The 23,227-nt window shown below is 34.4% G+C and overlaps 1 protein-coding gene across 1 annotated transcript in view; it reads left to right on the forward strand.

Annotated features, from left to right (window-relative positions):
• The window catches only part of LOC142865669 (uncharacterized), a 65,482-nt gene that overhangs the window by 37,135 nt on the left and 5,120 nt on the right, over positions 1-23,227 (forward strand). Inside the window, 1 exon segment of the mRNA XM_075998852.1 lies at positions 7,377-8,397. Coding sequence (XP_075854967.1) covers positions 7,377-8,397 — 1,021 coding nt within the window.

Genomic DNA, 23,227 nt, shown 5'->3' on the forward strand with positions numbered 1-23,227 from the left:
AATGAACCATGGGAAGTATCTGTATCTGAAATTTGCATAAAACTGATGATTCTTCATGGTTACATATTGTTGGCCACTATCATCCCAGTAGTAATTTTGAATCCTCCTCTTTGCAAGGGTGCCTAACACCAATGTGTCCCACTGAAGATATGTTAATTTCATTCACTTTCTTAAGATTCTCTCTGACAGATTTTTTCCATATAAAGTTATTTTTTTTCTTTGTCACTAAGTGTCACTTAGTGACTTAGTGCCACTAAGTGGAGATTTACTGACTATTGTGAATGAAGAATCACATTTAATCTGGAAGCTCCCCTTTCTTCATATAGCTTGCTTTAAAAAATGAGGACTATCATCTGTGTTCTGTTCAGATGAATTGAGATAAATTCAAAGTCTACCACTTACTGGACATTGACAAAATACTCTACTTAGGCAAGAAGCATTGTTATCAATAGCTTTATTATGTGACATGCAGAGATTCAGACCTCACCCCAGATCTACTGAATCAGATTCTGTAATTTAAGAAAATCTCCAGTTCTTTATTGTACTTTAAAATATTAGGTGGTACTTTGTAACTCTCTGTTTCTCTATGTGAGAAATATGCACAATTTATTGACATGATGTAAATATAACATGCATAAATTTATTACTGTTGTAAGCCCTTAATTTTGTATTAGACACTTTATCAACCAAAGCAGAATCATATGCACACAGATTCATGCATCTTTTGAGATCCTCATTCCTGTGAAAAAGAGAAAATATGAAAGAATATTAATGTGCTAAAATATATCTTATTGGATAATTCCAGTCACTCATATGTCAGAAAAAGTTCTCACATCTCATTTTCCTTGTGGTCAAATTAAGAACTCTCTCTATGGCCACTTGGGAAATATGTGTCTTTTTACAGGAGATGGTGACATTCAGGGATGTGGCTGTAGAATTCTCTCCAGAAGAGTGGGCATGCCTTGACAATGCTCAGCGGAATTTGTATAGGGATGTGATGCTAGAGAACTACGGAAACCTGGTCTCCCTTGGTGAGGATCACTTATATACAGAATTCCTATTCCACATTAAGGCCATTATTTTATTTTTGTAGATAGTTTCTTAAAAGTTTCTGCTTTACATGAATGAATTTTATATCCCTTCTTTTAAATAAAATTTGAGAATTTTTGGTGTATCCAATAAAATCATTAAATGTGTCATGTTATCTTGAACCTTTCCCTTTCTTTGGCTGATATGTACATTTCACAGTAGATTAGTAGTTACTTTAGAAATCAGGGTATATAGTTGTTGCCTGCACCTTAGAATAGAATTTCCACCTCTTATTTATTTGGTGCTAGTGGGAATTGGTGTTCTAGTCATAAATAAGAAATATTTTTTTTATCATTTTACAGGGTCTCTGAGAAAATGATATCTTGCAGAGGAATTTTCTAGAATTGTCTATAATGTTCTGTGTACTAAGGATAGTACTGCGTTAGTAATTGGAAAGTCTTCAGCAAGAGTCACGTGAAATTTTTCTAATAATACAGGTCTTGCCATCTCAAAGCCAGAGCTGATCACATGCCTGGAGCAAAGGATAGAGCCCTGGATTATGAAGAAAGAGGAAACAACAGCTAAATATCCAGGTAGGTGAGATCCAGTGAAGCAGATAACAAATGTTAGAGAACCAAAGCTCAAGGAGGAAGGCAGATTTCAAAAGAGTGGCTTGGAATATTCTGCTCTGTTGGAAATGATTTTAGGAAGCCTGTGTATGTTTCTATTCATTTTCCAGAAGGACATCTTCTTTCCCAAGATTATAACTCTCTAAGAACTCTACCCATGCAGTGATCTTCCTTAGAATTCAGTGAGAGCCAAACTGTCAATGGCTTGTAAGGGACTACATTATCTATCAGTATTTCTATTATTTAGGGGTTATGGACCCATCTGTACATATTTTGAAGACTTCTATATTAAACCATCTTTTGACAGGTTTTTGCCCTCCTGCCCTTTCTGGAGTACAGTGGCTGATCATAGCTCACTACAACCTCAAACCTCTGGGCTCCTGGGATCCTACAACCTCTGTCTTCCAAGTAGCTAGAACTATGGGCATGAGTTACCATGGCCAGCCTTTTTATTATTATTACTTTATTATAAAAATGGAGTCTCCTCAGGTTGCTACTCCTGATATCAAGATCCTGGTCTCAAGTGACCCTTCTCCTTGGCCTCCCAAAGTCCTTGGATTATAGGCATTATCCTTCCTACCCATCTCCATGTTTTAAGTTCTTTTTGATGCCTCATTTCTGAAATGTGTAAAGGGGAATAGTGGAGATATTGGGATTTGTTTCTGGAATGCTAGAAACACTAGGGACATATATTCATATTTTATGCATCATGATTTCCAATTCTAAGTTTTCAGAGGCAATCCTACAGAAAGTCGGACTCACTAATTTTAGATAAATTCATATCCTCTTACTCAATGTAAGAAAATCTAATGTTATTTCACTTCTAAATACTCCTTTTGTTACATAAAATAAGAGTAAATTTTCAACTTTATTATACCCAAATTCCCAAACTATAATATAGTTTATTTTCCCTTCTCACCTTATGAAATTCTTACATATACTGTCTCATTCAGTGCTTCAAATAACTTAATATATTTATACTCCTAATTGATACATAATACATTGATAACTTATATTCCATATTTTTCCCCTATTTAGTAGCATCAGAAATGCGTCATTCATATGTGTGTATGTGTGCATATATTTCTCTGTGTGTGGTGTTTAATGGTGAAAGTTTCCACAAATAAAAATTGTATAACTGTATATATTTATTGTACACACTGTAGTGAACTGACGTGTGTATAAATGGTAAAACAATATAATTAAAGTAATAAACTATTCCATCATCTCACATAGTTACCATTTAATTATAGTGAGAACATTTATTAATAGTGAGGTCTATGGTCTAAACAAATTTTAAGCATATAAAACATTGTTAATAACTCTAATCACGATGCCATATATTAGATCCCAAGATCTATTCATCTTATAACTAAAAGATTTTACCCTTAAATATCTCCTCACTTTTCGTGACTCCACACTCTGGAAACCACTGTTGTACTCTTTATTTTTGTAAATTCAACTTTTTAAAAAATTATCTATAGCAGAATTCATCTTTTTTGGAATGGCTGATTTTACTTAGCATAATACCCACTACGTCCATCCATGTTGTTGAAATGGAGAGATATTTATCATTTTCATGGCTTAGTAAATTATATGGTATGTGTTTGTACAGTCATTTTTTAGTCTATTCATCATAAGCAGGCATTTAGTTTGTTTTCATTTTCTTGGCAAATGTGCATAATGCTGCAATATATATGGGTGTGCAGAATCTTCTTAAGATACTGATTTTACATGGTTATACTCATAGGTAGAATTGGTGAATGACAAGGGAGTTGTATTATTTACATTCTTTAACAAAACTCTACGATGACACTATCCATTTACAATCAATAACAATCTACAGGGATTGATTTCCTGCACACTCTTGTCCACACTTGTTATGTCTCTTCTTTTGAACATTAGCCATTTTAACAGTTGTGAGGTGATACCTTATCATAGTTGTTATTTGTGTTAACTTCTATCAATTATGTGATTTGCATCTATTTTAACCCATTTTTTTTTTTTTTGAGACAGAGCCTCACTTTTGTTGCCCAGGCTAGAGTGAGTGCCGTGGCGTCAGCCTAGCTCACAGCAACCTCAAACTCCTGGGCTCAAGCGATCCTCCTGCCTCAGCCTCCCAAGTAGCTGGGACTACAGGCATGTGCCACCATGCCCGGCTAATTTTTTGTATATATATTTTTAGTTGGTCAATTAATTTCTTTCTATTTTTAGTAGAGACGGGGTCTCGCTCAGGGTGGTTTCGAACTCCCAACCTCGAGCAATCCGCCCGCCTCGGCCTCCCAGAGTGCTAGGATTACAGGCGTGAGCCACCGCGCCCGGCCTATTTTAACCCATTTTTTAAGAGGCATTTTTAGTCCACTAAGTTTTTCCTTTCTGCAAAAAATTTGAAGTGTGATACCATCCCATTTTTCTTCTCTTCCTTTTTCATGATTATGCATTGGATGTTACATCTGCTAAAACAGTGCGAGGACCAATATTGTGATGTTTCCCTTATGTTATTTCTAAGAGTTTTATTAATGTATTTCTCATGTTTAAGTATTGAATTTATTTAAGATATATTCTATATAGTGCAAGGGAAGGTACCAACATCTGGTTTTTCTCTCATAAATATTCAGTTTTCTACAACATTTGTTTAAGGGACTCTTCTCTTTCATTGCATGGCCATTGCAATCTTGAGGAACATAATTTTGGTCATGGACACAAAAGTTTATTTCTGGGTTCTCCATTCTGTTGTTTCATCTCATTATTTCTCCTTGTGCCAGTTGCTCATTTTTTTATTCCTATAGATTTGTTTTTAGATCAAGAAGTGCTATTCCTCCTTGTTTGTATTTCTAAAACAGTCTGGCAATTTTTTGTTCTAATACACTTTAGAATTTATTTTTATATATCTCTAAAACAAGTATAATTGAACTATTATAGACATTGATTAAATTTGTATATCACTGTGGATAGTATTGACATCTTAAAAATTTTAAATCATCTGATCATTGAGCATGAATGCATTAAAGAGTGTGTTTAATTTTGACATATTTTTGTATTAGCCAGTTTGTACTGTGCTTTTGATTTCTAGTTTCACTTCAATTTTGTCAAAAAATATATGTTGTATGATTTTAGAGTTTTTCAACTTGATAAGACTTAACTGTCATAATAGCATTTACCATGTATGATTGAAACCATAGTGTATTCTGCTGCTTTTGACTGAAGACCTCTTTAAATGTCTTTTACATCTAACTAGTCTATAATGTCTTTCCCATTATCTGTTTACTTATTTATCTTCTGTCAAATTTTTGTATTCATCATTGAAATCATATATATGAGGCATAGCCTTATATATTCATCATTGAAATAATCATATATCATGCAAAGCCCTGATATATAATATATATTTAAATAATATCTAACCTAAAATGTGTACATTACATGTATATCATCTGTCTATTTGTGTTCTGTGCTATAGATTTCTTCTAAATGACCCATTTTGTCATTATAAAAGTCTTTGTCTCTTCTGATGGCTTTTGACTTAAAGTGTATTTTCTTTAATTATTGCCACAATATCCTCCTCCTATTATTTATGTAGTGTTTTTTACATTACTTTCAACCATTTGACTTTTTAGAGCTTTTAAAGGAAGGATTTTGTAGGTGGCATATTGTAGAGTTCTGTTTGTTTTTATACATACATTCATCTTATATTTCATTTGAGAGACTAAACCATTTACATTTAATGAAACTTCTGAAGGAAGAGTCTACTGTTTCTATTATTCAAAAACTGAAATTGAGAATTTGAAAGGAATTGCATTTAATCTGTAGATCAATCTGGGCATCTTCACAACATTAGGTCTTCTTCCGTTGAAGAAGAACGTATTCAAGAGTGTGTTGTTTATTTTCCTATATTTGTAAATTTTTCTGTGTTTCTTCTATTATTTATTTTCAGTTTCATTCCATTCTAGTCAAAAATTAAAGTGAGTAAAATTTCAATTTTCTAAAATTGGTTAAGACTTGTGGCTGAACAGGTAGTTTTTTAGGAAGAACGTTTTATGAGCTATCAATGAGATTGTATATTCTACTATTATTCTGTAGAGTGTTTCCAATATATCTGTTAGGTCTAATTGCTCTGTAGTGTTTTCAAATCTTTTGTTTTCTTATTAATAATTGACTGGTTTTATTATTATTGAAAGTGGAATAGAATATCAAAGTAACGTATTATTTTGTTGTCTATTTCTTGCTTCATTTCTGTCAATGCTTTATAAAAATATATTTGATAACCTTGATGTGAGATAAAGATAGATATCATATAAATGTATTATTGTCATAGGCCCTCCGTGAATGACCACTTTTTATATTTATTGCCCTTTTTTCTCTTGTGACAGTTTTGACTTAAAGTATATTTTAAAAATCATAACGTTTTTTACTTCAAAATAATGTACATAATATAATTTTGAACTCCTCTGCTCTTAGAAGCTAAATGTTTTTCTGATATATCTTGCTATATCCTTCCAGTTGTAGTCCATTGTTCTCACCAGGATTTAAGTCAAGTCGCTTTAGATAGAATATAGTTGGATTTTTTTTAACTCTTTATTTAACTGTGCCTTCTGACTGGAAAAACTAGTACATAAAATTTATGTAATTTTCTCAAAGGAAGGACTTACAATTTATCTTATGTTAATTGTTGTATATAACTTTTGTCACTGTCTTTTCTTTCTTTCCTCTCCTTCTGTCCTGCATTGTGCCTCACTGATTTTTAGCATGTTTTGTTTCTTTGCCTAGCTTCCTTTTATCTCTATAAACATTTTTTTCTGATGTTCACTGTGAGAACTACATAAAATCTTTTGAACGTACTACTTATGTTAAATGAATAACTACTTCAGTTGCATATAAAAATTCTTAATCTTTATATCTTCCCTCACCTTTATGATATCAATGTCAATAATTATGTCTTTTTATATTGTATAGAAATTAACACATGGCAATGATCCTTTTTTTATTTTGCCTTTCAAATTTTTTAGCATAATTAAATATTTTGCACCATCATTATGATAATGCAGAATTTTATTCTTAATATGTGCATATTTTTCTCAGAGAGTTATGTAGTTGTCAAGGGAGGTGGAAACCAGCCTTTGGAAAGGCCACAAAAAACACATGTGTGGACATGTGCCCATAGTTTCATTCTCTTTTGAAAGGGAATCCAGGAGATGGGATTTTACTACTAAAGTGATAACTCAGTGTCAGCATGGAGGAAGGGCTTTGGTGGGTAAATGCAACAAAGTTTCCTTCCCCTTCCTGTGGTTCTTGGTGTTTTTCTCAATTGGGGTGCTATGAACTATTAGCAGTTATGATTTCTAAAAGAATCATGGTTGCAAGTATATTTTTAAGATCATACATCTATGATGCAAGTAAGACCATGGTATTCATTGTGCTTTCTTGCTAATGTTCTTTCTACAGTTTTATATATTCAAATTGTGAAATATATTCACCTGAGTCTGGTTAGTGAGATACTTTGTTATTTTCATTTCTTTCAGAACTATCTCACTATTGCAGCAAAGACCTGTTACCAGAACAGGGCATAAACGACCCCTTTCAGAAATCAATAATGAGACTATATGGAAGCTCTGGCCTTGAAAATACACACTTAAGAAGAGACTGGGAGTGTGTGGGTGAGTGTAAGAGGCAGAAAGTATGTTCTGATGGTCTTACCCAATGTTTGTCAACTTGTCATAGAAAAATCTTCAAAAGTTACAAATGTATAAAAGTCTTTAACAAATCATCAAACCTAAATAGACACAAGACAAGACATACTGGAGAGAAAAGTTCCAAACTTAAAGAATGTAGCAAAACTTTTAACCACAGCTCTAATGTTTCTGGACATAGAAAAATTCATACCACAGAGAAATCCTACAAGTGTGAAGAATGTGGAAAACCTTTTAACTGTTGCTCAAAACTTATTATACATAGGAGAATTCACACTGGAGAGAAACCCTACAAATGTGAAGAATGTGGTAAAGCCTTTACCCAGTGCATACACCTTACTCAACATAAAAGAATCCATAATGGAGAGAAACCCTACAAATGTGAAGAATGTGACAAAGCCTTTATCCAGTTCTCAATCCTTAGTCAACATAAAAGAATTCATACTGGAGAGAAACCCTACAAATGTGAAGAATGTGGCAAAGCCTTTAACTGGTCCTCAACCCTTATTCTACATAAAAGAATTCATACTGGAGAGAAACCCTACAAATGTGAAGAATGTGGTAAAGCCTTTAACCATTCCTCAATCCTTACTCAACATAAAAAAATTCATACTGGAGAGAAACACTACAAATGTGAAGAATGTGGCAAAGCCTTTAACCGGTCCTCAAACCTTACTCAACATAAAAGAATTCATACTGGAGAGAAACCCTACAAATGTGAAGAATGTGGCAAAGCCTTTAACTTGTCCTCAACCCTTATTCTACATAAAAGAATTCATACTGGAGAGAAACCCTAAAAATGTGAAGAATGTGGCAAAGCCTTTAACTGTTCCTCAACCCTTATTCTACATAATAGAATTCATACTGGAGAGAAACCCTACAAATGTGAAGAATGTGGCAAAGCCTTTAACCAGTCCTCAATCCTTACTCGACATAAAAGAATTCATACTGGAGAGAAACCCTACAAATGTGAAGAATGTGGCAAAGCCTTTACCCAGTGTTCAGGCCTTACTCAACATAAAAGAATTCATACTGGAGAGAAACCCTAAAATGTTGTAGAATGTGGCAAAGGCTTTATCCAGCTCTGAGACTTCACTCTACATAAATGAATCCATACTGGAGAGAAACCATAGAAATGTGAGAAATGTGGCAAAGCATTTTCCCAGTGCCCACACCTTAATCTTCATAGAAGAATGCATAACAGAGAAAAATTCCATGAATGTGAGAATTGTGGCAAAGTCTTTAATAACTGCTCGCATTTTATTCAACACCAAATAAATTATACTAGATAAAAGTGAGATAAATGTAATGAGTATGGAAGTACTTTCCCTAAGTATTAGCTTTAAAATGCACAACAGTACTTATACTTAAAGTAAACAATCATAATGTAGAGTGCTGACAATACCTTTTGTTACAACAGAGATCTTATTGGACATGGGAGAACTTACACTGAAAAAAATGCTTCAATATTTTCCCCAACATTGCTCAACATCACAAAAATTTTAAGAGATAGACACCTTACAAATATAATGAATGTGAAAAAATATTTATGCAAAAGATATACCTTAGAGAACCACAAAGAATTGATAGTTAAAATTACTCTACAGATATAATGAATTTCAGAACACATTTAATGAAGAATCAAGTCTAAACAAATATCAGAGGATTCACAGTGCAATACCCTAATGCACTAACACATTCACAGATTTCTTTAAACCAGGTTGTTGATTATAGAGTACTACCCAGTTAAAATAGTTAGTTGATTTACTTGTATGTCAGCTTTAAAAAGAGAGAGATTTTGTGAGAGTTATAATTACATGTAAAATATACATTCTGGTCAGGGTGGGGTAAAAATATAAAAAGATATAATTTTTTCCCTTTTTGACAAGCAAATATTAATGTTATTCAACTTTAAAAACAGTAGATGGTATGCTTTCATTCTTAGTGTGTATGTGAATGTCTGTGGTTAATGATAGCTACATTGCATTTATTAGTAGTCTTTGTGTATTCAATAGGCATTATTGATGTACTTTTCCATGGGAAATTAAAATCACTGAAATGTAAGATTTATGAAGTGGAGAGGTACTATGGATTTTTCTTATAACAAACAGTATCTCAAGTGATGTATGATGTGGGTATACAGGCTAATATTCTTCTCATTATAATCAGAATGAAAAATTACAATATTAAAAATAACTTGTTTTAATATTATAAATTATGATAGATAATAAAATCAAATGAAATTTAGAATATTTTTAGATAACATGTAAACTTAATTTGTTTCATTAGATTAAAAATAATTTTAATGTGTCAAACATGTTGTAGATTGAACGAAGTGTTATTTTTGCACCAACTTTAACCTATCCAATGTTACTCAAAGTTGGAGATAATGTGTTGTAAAAATGTACTGTGGGGTTAGAGAGTAAAAATACATCACTTGTGATCCTTTTTATCAGTGTCTCTACTATGAAGAATAATGTTCCCGAAGCTCTTTTTCATTATATTTATAATTATATTGTTACTATAATGCTTATAATAAAGATTTTGTACTTAATGAAAAGCCATACATTTCTTAACACAGCAGGACTACTTATTACATTCTATCCTACATTTTTCTTTAAGTTGCAAAATTATCTCCTCCTGTAATAACTTCAGACACATGTATTTTATTTGAAATTAACCAATTACCAAAAAAAGAAAGTCTCACTGATAACCAAGTAAGTTTAGGATGCACCGTTTATGACAAATAGGGCTGTCCGGGCTTCTTTCTTCTTTGTTCACAGAAAATTATTATCTAGATAACATGTATGTAAAAGGATTTGCCTAGCTATGTCCAGTAACAACTTTATGTTGTGCCTTTGAAATGTCTCAGTGGATTGGTACTGTGCACATCACATTCTGCTTTAATTGAGAGATAAAAGCGTTTTTTTTTAATTCTCTTTTAACTTTGTGGATAGGTTTTCTGAGTTGGAGACTCTTTACTTTTAATATTTCCTGAATACTTTCCAGAATTAAAAATGCAGCATAAACATAAAATGTGCCCAGCACTTCTAAATTAGAAGGGCTTTGAACACTAGATTCCTTCTTGAGCTTCCAGTCTATAACCTGCAAGTCTGCAGCACAGAGCTTCCCTGTCCCCACATCTGCACACAGTAAGTTCTCTAGGCCTCTTTGGTGTCTACTGTCCCTCCGGAGCATACTTAGACCAGATTCTTGTGAATACACTCTCATAGGATAAAAATCAGTAGTTTTGTCCTTTCTCTAAATGCATCTCACATCTTTAGAACTGAAATGGATTCAGAGACCATGGGGATCAGACAGAAATGGGAACAAGATACTGTGCACTGTGTGTGACACATAAACTCCCTTTCTGCTTTCTGTTTTGCCCAAATGCCAGGAAGTGTGCATGAGTGCTACTGAATCCATGCCTCTTTAGAGACAAAAATCTGCACATTTGAATTCTGAATGAAAGGTCTAAGGTTCCTCAAGATGCATTAGACAAGTTCCAAAGAGGAATTTCTCTTCCTGTTTTCCTTCCCTCTCTGTAAAAGCAAAGGATACACAAGTGTATACACACGTATACACACGTTGTATACACATGTTGTGTATCCTTTGCTTTTACAGAGAGGGAAGGAAACTAGACTTGGCCTCAACCTAGAATTCGCAAGACAGGGACATACTCTGGAATAAGGATGTACCAAAAACTCAGGGGAGACATATGCTGCAGTGTTAGAGATCAACATGGACTTGTAAGTGAGTTTGAAAAAACCTTTTTGGGGTGAGTGTAGACAATATTCTAGATCTTCTGTAATGTCGTATTATAATGTCTTATAATGTCTTGTATTATAATGTCTTGTGTAATGTCATATTATAATTGTGTTAGAAGAATAGAAAGGCTGACACCACATCTAAAATTTTCTGTAAATTATTGGACACTTAGCACTCACCTTTTCTGGCACAGCAAGGATTAAATCACACAATGTAAAGGCTTCTTTACAGTGCAACATACTATACTTCTGAGCACATAGCACATGCTCAGTAGACATTGCATTATGCTGCTCTTCACTTTGGAAATTAAGTATATGTTGTGATGAGTGTAGGGCAAAAGGCAGTATGTATGCTGTGCTTGCTGTCTTTACCTGAGTTCCAATAATAATGGATCTAGATTGAACAACATAACCACTAAAAGAGGACATGTCAAAGAACCCAATTAATGTCCCCCTTCCACACCACCAGACCACATTTCTTAGAGTGAGGCCCACAGTACCACATGATTTATATTCACAGTGATGTGTCAGAGACAATTTTAAGATAATTACCTCTCAGCCCAGGCTTTCAGTTAGGATAACCTGTATAGATTGAAGAAATACCATCACCTGCCTGTTGGGCTAGGTGGGAACATCCATGTGGTTTTAATTGTGCCCCACAAAATTCTAATTTGATACCAGCGTCAAGCATTAGGACTTCTGCATATATTCTTGTGAATTGAGTTTAGCCTTTGTTCTAGAGGGAAGTCACAGGTTCTGCTCTCTTGGGTTTGGTAGAGGCAGATCAGTTTGGTACAGATTCCCATTCCTGTAGCAGAATCTCCTGGCACCTGTAGCAGGGGGAGGTAACCAGAAGAAAAGAAAGAAGAACCTCACTTTTTGGTCTCCATAAAGGAGCTGATCATAGCTGAATCTTTTTGATGACTAGAACAAGTGAGTGTAGGCTTTCTGCATTTTATGTTCCTCCTGATTGTGAATATTGTGGAAACAAGGGAACAAATTGTGCTGACTCCTTTAAGCGTAGTCTGAAGATTTAATTATAATCATTCTACACAATCTCACCTGAAAAGGAATTTCAGAGTAGGAGAAGAGGAAGAAGAAATGGCTGGTTTTCAGGTAATTGTGTCCTAATTTAGGGGTTGTGTCTACTCTTTCTCCTAGAAAGTCATGTAGAACTTTAGTTTTTTGAACTTGTAAAATTTACTTCTTTACTTCTGATGTATATGCCTAAAAAGTTTTGTAACTACATGTTTTTCTTTATTCTTATGATAGTCAAGGAGCTCTGGAAAATCCTTCCTCCCTATACACCAGAAACTGCTGTATATTCTCTCCCACAAGCTTTTTACTACAATAACCAAATTTCATAAGAACTGTATGACATGTAATATTGAAAATGTTCCCATTGTGACAGGTCAGGATAGAATAGTGTGAATGTCTGAGATTCGTCCTCGGGATGGGATAGAGTCTTTGGATTTCAGTGAGGAAGAGAAACATGTACTCTCAATGTTTGATCTGGATGCTTCATTAGCTCTACATAAAATATCATTAGGACAATTTAGAAAGAGGATAGCATTGATTGAAAAGAATAATTATGGAGAAAAGAGAAAATAGAAGAGTTGCTCTGTATGATGCTAAACTATTTACATATATTATTAAAGATAACAAAATATAGGAAGTATCTGTATCTGAAATTTGCATAAATTGATGATTCTTCATGGTTACATATTGTTGGCGACTACCATCCCAGCAGTGATATGTGTCCTCCTCTTTGCAACGATGCCTAACACCAATCTGTGCAGCTAAAGTTATGTTAATCATTCACTTGCTTAAGATGCTCTCTGACAGATTCATCCAATATAAAGTTAATTGTTTTTTTTCTTTATTGTTAAGTGTCTTGTGGAGATTTATTGACTGATGTGCATGAGCCATCATATTAAATCCGGAAGCTCTAATTTCTTCTTATAGCTTTCTTTGAAAAATGAGGGCTATTATCTGTGTTCTGTTCAGATGAACTGAGATAAATTCAAAGTCTACCACTTACAGGATATTGACAAAATACTCTCCTTAGGCAAGAAGCATTGTAATCGGTAGTTATATTATGTGACATGCTGAGATTCAGACCACACAACAGATCTACTGAATCAGAGTCTGTATTTAAAAAAAAAATCTCCAGTTCTTTATTGTACTGATCAAAATTATGTGATGCTTTCTAAATCTCTATGTTTCCCTATATGAGAAATATGCACAATTTATTGATATGATGTAAATGTAGCACCCATAAATTTATATTACTGTAGTGAGGCCCTTAATTTTGTATTAAATACTTTATCATCCAAATCAATCATATGCACACAGTTTCATACATCTTTTCTGATCCTCTTTCCTGTTAATAAGAGAATATGTTCAAGAATATCAATGTGCTAAAAAATATCTTATTGGATAAGTGTAGTCACTCATATGTCAGAAACAGTTCTCATAACTTATTTTCCTTGTAGTCAAATTAAGAACTCTCTCTATGGCCACTTGGGAAATATGTGTCTTTTTACAGGAGATGGTGACATTCCAGGATGTGGCTGTAGAATTCTCTCCAGAGGAGTGGGCATGCCTTGACAATGCTCAGCGGAATTTGTATAGGGATGTGATGTTGGAGAACTATGGAAACCTGGTCTCCCTTGGTGAGGATCACTTACGTACAGAATTCCTATTCCACATTAAGGTCATTAATTTATTTTTGTAGGTAGTTTCTTAAAAGTTTCTACTTTATATGAATGAATTGTATATCCCTGCTTGTAAAGAAAATTTGAAGTTTTGGGTGTACAAAATGAAATCATTAAATGTCTCATGTTATCTTGACATTTCCTTTTCTTGGGCTGATACGTATATTTCACACTGGATTAGTAGTTACTCTAGAAATCAGGGTATATAGTTCTTGCCTGCAAGTTAGAATAGAATTTCCACCTCTTATTTATTTGGTGCTAGTGGGAATTGGTGCTCTAGTCATAAATTAGAAATAATTTTTTATCATTCTACAAGGTCTGTGAGAAAACAATATCTTGCAAAGAAATTTGTAGAATATTCTATAATGTTCTCTCTGCTAAGGATAGTACTGCATTAGTAATTGGAAAGACTTCAGCAACAGTCATGTGAATTTTTTTTTTTTTTTTTTTTTATAAAACAGGTCTTGTTGTCTCAAAGCCAGAGCTGATCACATGTCTGGAGCAAAGGATAGAGCCCTGGATTATGAAGAAAGAGGAAACAACAGCCAAATATCCAGGTAGGTGTGATTCAGTGAAGCAGATAACAAATGTTTGAGAGGTAAAGCTCAAGGAGGAAGGCAGATATTAAAAAGTGGCTTGGAATATTCTGCTGTGTTGGCAATGATTTTTAGAAGCCTGTGTATGTTTCTCTTTAACTTACAGAAGGACATCTTCTGTCCTTTGCTCTTAAACTCTCTACAAAGTCTACCCATGCACTGATTTTCCTTAGAATTCAGTAAGAGCCAAACTTCTTGTCATGGCTTATAAGGGACTCTATTATCTGTCTCTATTTCTATTGCATGTGGGGATATGAGAATATCTGTACATATTTTGAAGACCTCTACATTAAACCATCTTTTGACAGAGTTTTGCTCTGTTGCCCCTTCTGGAGTATAGTGGCTGATCATAGCTCACTCTTCAACCTCAAACTTCTGTGCTCCAGGGATCCTACTACCTCAGTCTTCTAAGTAGCTAGGACTAACTATGTTCAGGAGTTACCATTGCAAGCTATTTTTTGTTATTAATATTTTTTCGAAAAAATGGAATCTCCTTATGTTGCTTGGGCTGCTTTCAAGATTCTGGCCTCAAGCGTTCCTCTTTCCTTGGCCTCCCAAAGTGCTGGGATTATAAGTGTGATCCACCATACCCAGCTCCATGTTTTAAGTTCCTTTGGTTGCCTCATAACTGTAATTTATAAAGTGGGATATTAGAGATATTAGGATTTGTTTCAATCATGCTAGAAACACTAGGGACAGATGTTCATATTGTCTGCATCATAATTTCCAATACCAAGGTTTCAGAGGCAATCCTACAGAAATTCAGACTCATTAATTTTATACAAATACATAGCCTCTTCCTAAACATAAGAAAATCTAATGTTATTTCACTTCTAAATATCCTTTTTTCTAGTAGAAAATAAGAGTAAAATTACAACTTTATTATACCATAGTTTCCAAGCAGTAATACAGTTTATTTTGCATACTCACCTCATAGAATTCTTAAACATACTGTCTATTGAATGCTTCAAATTGCTAAATATGTTTATAATCACAATTGATACATAATATTTTGATAACTTATATTTTGTAATTTTCCCCTAATTAGTACTATCAGGAATGTGTGATTCCTATGTGCATATGTGTGCGTATATATATGTGTGTGTGTATGTGTGTGTGTATATATATTTGTGTGTGTGGTGTGTGTGTCTAACAGGTGTACTTTTACACAAATAAGAATTGTATAACTGTACACATTTAGTTTTTATGCAGTAATGATTTGATGTGTGTATACATTGTAAAAGAGTTAAAGTGATAAACATATCCATCATCTTTCACATTTATAATTTATTTATAGTGAGAACATTTACTTATAGGGAGGTCTATGTTCTTAACAAGTTTCATGAATATAAATTATTTTTAATAACTGTAACCATGATGCTATGCATTAGTTCTCCAAGAATTATAACTAAAAGTTATTTTATCCGCCCACTTTTCTTGCCTCTGCACTCTGGAAACCAAGGTTGTACTATTTATTTTTATAAGTTCAACTTTTTTATATTACCCATAGCAGTATTTATGTTTCTGGGAATGGCTTATTTTACTTAGCATAATCCCTACCATGTCCATACATGTTGTTGAAATGGCAGGATATTGATCATTTTTATGACTTAATAATATTTTATTGTATGTGTTTGTATACTCATTTTTTAGCCTTTTCATCATAAACAGTCATTTAGTTTGTTTCCATTTTATTTGCACATGTGCATAATGCTGTGATATACATGGAGGTGCAGAATCTTCCTAAGATACTGATTTTACATCTTTGGTTATACTCATAAGTAGAATTGATGGATGATAAGGCTGTTCTCTTTTTTACAATTGTTAATGAATCTCTATGATGACAGTACCAATTTACAATCAATAACAGTGTACAGGGATTGCTTTCCTGCACAGTCTTGCCCACACTTGTTATGTCTCTTCTTTTGGACATTACCCATATTAACAGTTGGGAGGGTATACCTTAACAAAATTTTGATTTGTGATTGCATGACGTTGCAGTGATGCTGAGTTTTTCTTCATGTTGCTTGTTATAAATTTGTAGGTTTTCTGTGAGATAGATCTACACAATATTTTTCTTGTTTTTGGTTGGGTAATGATGGTGAAGATAATATTGTTTTTGCTTTTGATTAATAGGAGTTTCCTATATATTTTGGGTATTAACATATTTTAGAATATAAAGTGTGAAAATATTTTCTCCTATCTTATGTTTTCTTATTTTTTTTCTTTTCCTTGCTGTACAGAGGATTTGAACTTTGATGCAGCTCATATTTTTTATATTTTGTTGCAGTTCTTATTTTGTCATACCTCCCCCTGAAAAAAAAAATTTCAAGACATATATAACAGTTGTCCCATATTTCTTCTTTTCACTTACGCTTTTATTTTTAAAGAAACATTACAGTTTTAAGTCTACCATTTAAACCTTTAATACATCTCAAGTTCGTTTTGGTGTATCATGTAAGAAAAAATAGTCTACTTTTATTAATTTGTTTGTGGGTATCCAGTTTTCCAGCACCAAGCATTGAAGAGACCATACTTCCTGCATTCACAGTGCTAGTGCCATAAAGATTAGTTACCTTATATGTTTCCGTTAATTTCTGAGCTCTCCATTCTCTTCCTTTTCTTTTTGTGCTTTTTTTATACACATATTTTGTTGTTTTTATTACTGTCATCTTGACACACACTTAAAAATCAGAAAGTGTGATGCCAGAACCTTTTCTCTTCTTTCTAAACATTGTTTTGGCTCATCAAAGTATTTGTGATATGGTACAAATATTAGGAATTTTTTTGTGGATACTATGTGTAATACCACTAGAATTTTGATAGAGAGTGGATTGAATGTATGCATTGTTTTGGATAATATCTTTCTATTTACTCATGTCTTATTCAATTTCCTTTATTAATATCTTCTAGTAGTGAGTGCAAAGGATCTTTTTTACCACTTGGTTAAATTTATATCTTAGAAATCTATTATCTTGATGCTATTGTAATTGACAGTGTTTTCTTTACTTAATGGATAGTTTGCTAGTGTATAGAAAAACAACTAATATATGTATGTAAATATTATGTCCTGTGAATAGCTGAGTTGTCTTACTACTTTATAATTTTTTTCTATCTTCTTTATGGCTTTTGATATATAAGATAATGTCATCTGCAAACAGTGTTAGTTTTACTCTTCTGTTTATAATTTGAGTGGATTCTTCTTATGTTGTTGCCTAAAATTTCTGATTAGATCTTGTAGTAATATGATAAAATAGATGTGTTAAGAGTCGTTGCATATTATCTTTATATTGGTATCTGTGCATGTGAAGGATTACTTTTCCAGTTTTTATAAAGTGATTTTGGTAAAGGTAAAGGTAAAGATGTTTTCTTTAGGGTTCTGGGTTTTCAATGGATAGTTGCTGTAGCTCGGTAACAAGACTGCCCCTTGCTCTGCAGTGGAGTCTGCGTTTGGTGTGCTAGTTCTGAAGCACATGGGCCATTTTCATTCCTCTCTTGTTTCTGGGCAAACTGCATTCCTTCAGGAGTTTGATCTGTATGACACCAATTAGGGCCTGGTTGTATAGTGACTCTGCATATGGTGGAGCTGATACCAGCTGTGTGGGTGGGTGTGGCTACCAATGAGTACCTTGGAAGTTACCCTTCAGTTCACCATGTGGATCTACATACTAAAAAAACTGGACATGGACTGTAGTTGAGACTGCTGTAGCAGAGTCACAGGTCTACTTCACAGATGATAGCAAGACCAAGTAATACAGGCCTGCCTTCATGGCTGCACATAGGTGTGTCTCTCCTAAAGTCACTGGATGAGCAGTACCACTCCAACTTTGTCACAGGGAACCATTGGAACCTCTGCGCATTCCTGATGGTTGACTCATGTTATAGTCTGTAGTGAGGACAGGAGTCCTTAATTTTGCCAACTGGATGAGAACCTGAATATTGAAAATGACTTCCTAGATCTGTGGTACCTCTATGGTTTAATGACCATTCATTTAAGTCCCCAAATTCACATAAATGTAATTTTCTGTGGATAGCTGCCAAATTTTTGTTTTTTGGGATAAAACAACTGGATATTTTCTACCCGACCATATTGCTCTTTTTTTTTTTTTTTTTTGGTTTTTTTATTTTTTTATTTTTTTTTATTGGCTTTCTTTTTTAATTTTTTTTTTATTGGCTTTTCTTTTTTTTTTTATTTATTTATTTTTTTTATTTTGGCATATTATGGGGGTACAGATTTTAAAGTTTCAATAAATGCCCATTTCCCCCCCTCCCCCCAAAAGTCTGAATCTCCATCATGACCATCCCCCAGATGGTGCACATCTCACTCATTATGTATGTATATACCTGCCCCCCTCCCCCCTCCTACTTGCCCAATACCCTATTACTGTAGTACCTATGTGTCCACTTAGTTGCTACTCAGTTAATACCAGTTTGCTGGAGAATATATCTGGTGCTTGTTTTTCCATTCTTGAGATACTTCACTTAGTAGTATGGGTTCCAGCTCTAACCAGGAAATATAAAATGTGCTATATCACCATTGTTTCTTAGAGCTGAATATTACTCCATGATATACATATACCACATTTTATTAATCCATTCTTGGATTGATGGGCACTTGAGCTGTTTCCACAGCCTTGCAATTATGAATTGTGCTGCTATAAACATTCGAGTGCAGGTGTCTTTTTTGTAGAGTGTCATTGGATCATTTGGGTAGATGCCCAGCAATGGGATTGCTGGATCAAATGGTAGATTCACTTGTATCGCTTTAAGGTATCTCCATATTGCTTTCCACAGAGGTTGAACTAGTTTGCAGTCCCACCAGCAGTGTAGGAGTGTTCCTCTCTCTCCGCAACCACGCCAGCATTTATTGTTTGGAGATTTTTTGATAAAGGCCATTCTCACTGGGGTTAAGTGATATCTCATTGTGGTTTTGATTTTCATTTCCCTGATGATTAGAGATGTTGAGCATTTCTTCATATGTTTGTTGGCCATTCTTCTGTCTTCTTTAGAAAAGTTTCTGTTCAAGTCCTTTGCCCACTTTTTAATGGGGTTATTTGATTTTTTCTTCCTCATTTTCGTGAGTTCTAAGTATATTCTAGTTATCAGTCCCTTATCGGATGCATAGGATGCAAAAATTTTCTCCCATTCTGTAGGTTGTCTGTTTACTTTCATGACTATTTCTTTGGCTGTGCAGAAGCTTTGTAGTTTGATCATGTCCCATTTATTTATTTTTGTTGCTGCTGTGATTGCCTTTGGGGACTTCTTCATAAACTCTTTGCCCAGGCCGATGTCAAGGAGAGTGTTTCCAACTTTTTCGTCTAGAGTTCTAATAGTTTCATATCTTAGGTTTAAGTCTGTTATCCAGCGTGAGTTGGTTTTTGTGAGAGGTGAAAGGTGTGGGTCCTGTTTTAGCCTTCTACAGGTGGCTATCCAGTTTTCCCAGCACCATTTATTGAAGAGGGATTCTTTTCCCCATCGTATGTTTTTGTCTGCTTTGTCAAAGATGAGATAGCTATATGAGGATGGTTTTATATCAGGATTCTCACATCTGTTCCACTGGTCAATATTCCTGTTTTTGTGCCAATACCATATTGTTTTAATTACTACAGCTTTGTAGTATAGTTTGATATCTGGCATATTAATGCCTCCCATTTTGTTTTTGTTGCCTAGAATTGCTCTTGATATTCGGGGTCTTCTTTGGTTCCATACGAAGCGTAAAATTATTTTTTCTATATCTGCGAAGAATGCTGATGGGATTTTAATAGGTATTGCATTGAATCTGTAGATCAGTTTGGGTAGTATAGACATTTTGATGATATTGAGTCTGCCGATCCACGAGCATGGTATGGATTTCCATCTGTTTACATCCTCTGCTATTTCCTTCCTCAGTGTTTCATAGTTCTCCCTGTAGAGGTCTTTTACCTCTTTGGTTAAATATATTCCTAGGTACTTTAATTTCTTTGTTGCTATTGTGAAGGGAATTGAGTCTTTGATTTGGTTCTCAATTAGATTGTTGTTGGCGTATATGAATGCCTCTGATTTCTGTGTATTAATTTTGTATCCTGAGACTTTACTAAATTCATTGATAAGTTCCAGGAGTTTCTTGGTTGAATCCTTGGGGTTTTCTAGATACAATATCATATCATCAGCAAACAGTGAAAGTTTGATCTCTTCTGCCCCTATTTAGATACCTTTGATTCCATTTTCCTGTCTGATTGCTGTAGCCAAGACTTCCAGCACTATGTTGAACAGAAGTGGAGATAGTGGGCAGCCTTGTCTGGTTCCAGTTCTAAGTGGGAATGATTTCAATCTTTCCCCATTCAGTATGATGTTGGCTATGGGTCTGTCATATATGGCTTGTATCATTTTTAGGTATGTCCCTTCTATGCCTATTTTCTGAAGTGTTCGTATCATGAAAGGGTGTTGAATTTTGTCAAAAGCTTTTTCTGCATCTATTGAAAGAATCATGTGGTCTTTGTTTTTGCTTCTGTTTATGTGGTGAATTGCATTTATAGATTTACGTATGTTGAACCATCCCTGCATCCCTGGGATGAATCCCACTTGGTCGTGGTGGATTATTTTTTTGATAAGTGTCTGGATTCGGTTAGCTAAGATTTTGTTGAAAATTTTTGCATCTATATTCATTAGGGATATTGGTCTGTAGTTTTCTTTTTTTGTTGCATCCTTTCCTGGTTTTGGTATCAGAGTAATATTCGCTTCATAAAAGGTGTCGGGGAGGTTTCCGTTCTTCTCGATGTTGTGGAATAGTTTCTGCAAGATAGGTACTAGTTCTTCTTTGTAAGTATGGTAAAATTCAGGTGTGAAGCCATGTGGACCGGGACTTTTCTTTTTAGGGAGATTTTTAATTGCTGTTTCTATTTCAGCTGTTGAGATTGGTCTGTTCAGGGAATCTATTTCTTTCTGGTTGAGCCTAGGGAGGCTGTGTGTTTCTAGAAATTTGTCCATTTCCTCCACATTTTACAGTTTGTGTGCATAAAGATTTTTGTATTATTCATAAATTGTATCTTGTATCTCTTTGGGATCAGTTGTGATATCTCCTTTTTTATTCCTGATGGAGCTTATTAGAGATTTCTCTTTTCTGCTTTTCGTTAGCTTAGCCAATGGCGTGTCAATCTTGTTTATTTTTTCAAAGAACCAACTTTTTGTTTTATTAATCTCCTGAATAGCTTTCCTGTTTTCAATTTCGTTTAGTTCTGATTTGATCTTGTTGATTTCACTTCTTCTGCTGGGTTTGGGGTTGGTCTGTTCTTCTTTTTCCAGCTCTTTGAGTCGTTTCATTAGATTGTCTATTTGTGATCTTCTTGCCCTTTGGTTATAGGCATTTATGGAGATAAACTTTCCTCTCAGAACTGCTTTAGCTGTGTCCCAGAGGAGTTGATAACTTGTCTCTCCATTGTCATTTTCTTCATAGAAGTTTTTTATTTCCGTCTTGATTTCTTCATTTACGAAGTAATCATTTAGTAGGAGGTTGTTTAATTTCCACGTTTTTGTGTAGAAATGTGAGTTTCTGTTAGGGTTGATTTCTAGTTTTATTCCACTGTGATCTGAGAAGGTACATGGTATGATTTCTATTTTTTTAAATTTCTTGAGATTTTCTTTGTGTCCTAGGATATGGTCAATCTTAGAGAATGTCCCGTGAGCTGATGAGAAGAACGTATATTCAGTGGATTTTGCGTAGAATGTTCTGTAGATGTCTGTCAGACCCAATTGTTCTAGAGTTTGGTTTAAGTCCATTATTTCTTTATTAATTTTCTGTTTGGAGGATCTGTCTCGTGCCATCAGTGGGGTGTTGAAATCCCCGGCGATTATGGAGTTGCTATTAATCCATTTGCTTAGCTCCAGTAAGGTTTGCTTTATGAATCTGGGTGCACCTAAGTTGGGTGCATATGTATTTAAAATTATTATCTCTTCTTGTTGGACTGTGCCCTTCACCATTATATAATGACCCTCTTTGTCTTTTACTACTTTTGTTGGTTTAAAAACTAAATCGTCTGAAATTAGAACTGCCACACCAGCCTTCTTTTGGCTTCTATTTGCTTGGAATATTGATCTCCACCCTTTTATTTTTAGTCTATGTGCATCCTTGCAGGTTAAATGTGTTTCCTGAAGACAGCATATACTTGGCCTATATTTTCTTATCCATTCAGCCAGCCTATGTCTCTTGAGTGGAGAGTTTAAGCCATTCACATTTATTGAGAGAACTGATAGGTAGGGTAGATTACTGATCATTCTGTTGGGTTGGATGTTGTTGCTATGATTTCTGTCTTGAGCCATTGTAATATCTGGCCTTTAATATCTTTTGGTTTTGGTTGTTTTTATATCCGTGGATTATTATTATGATGTTCCGTGCATAACGCTGTTTTAAGTACTTCTTGTAGGGCTGGTCTTGTCTTGGTGAATTCTCTGAGCCTTTGCTTGTCTGAGAATGTTTTTATTTCTCCTTCATATATGAAGCTTAGTTTTGCAGGGAATAATATTCTAGGCTGGGCATTGTTTTGCTTCAAAAGAGTGAGAATGGGGCCCCAGTCTCTCCTTGCTTGTAAAGTCTCATTAGAGAAGTCTGATGTTATTCGAATTGGCTTTCCCTTGTATGTCACTTGCTTCTTTTGTCTTACAGCTCTTAGAAGGGCCTCTTTAGTTGATACTTTGGTCAGTCTGATGACTGCATGACGTGACGTCTTCCTGTTTGCATTGAATCTCCCAGGGGTCCTCTTGGCTTCTTGAACTTGTATATCGAGATTTTGAGCAAGGCCTGGGAAATTTTCCTCTATTATATCTTCA

Source organism: Microcebus murinus, chromosome 31 (genome assembly GCF_040939455.1).
Source record: "Microcebus murinus isolate Inina chromosome 31, M.murinus_Inina_mat1.0, whole genome shotgun sequence".
Classification (NCBI taxonomy): domain Eukaryota; kingdom Metazoa; phylum Chordata; class Mammalia; order Primates; family Cheirogaleidae; genus Microcebus; species Microcebus murinus.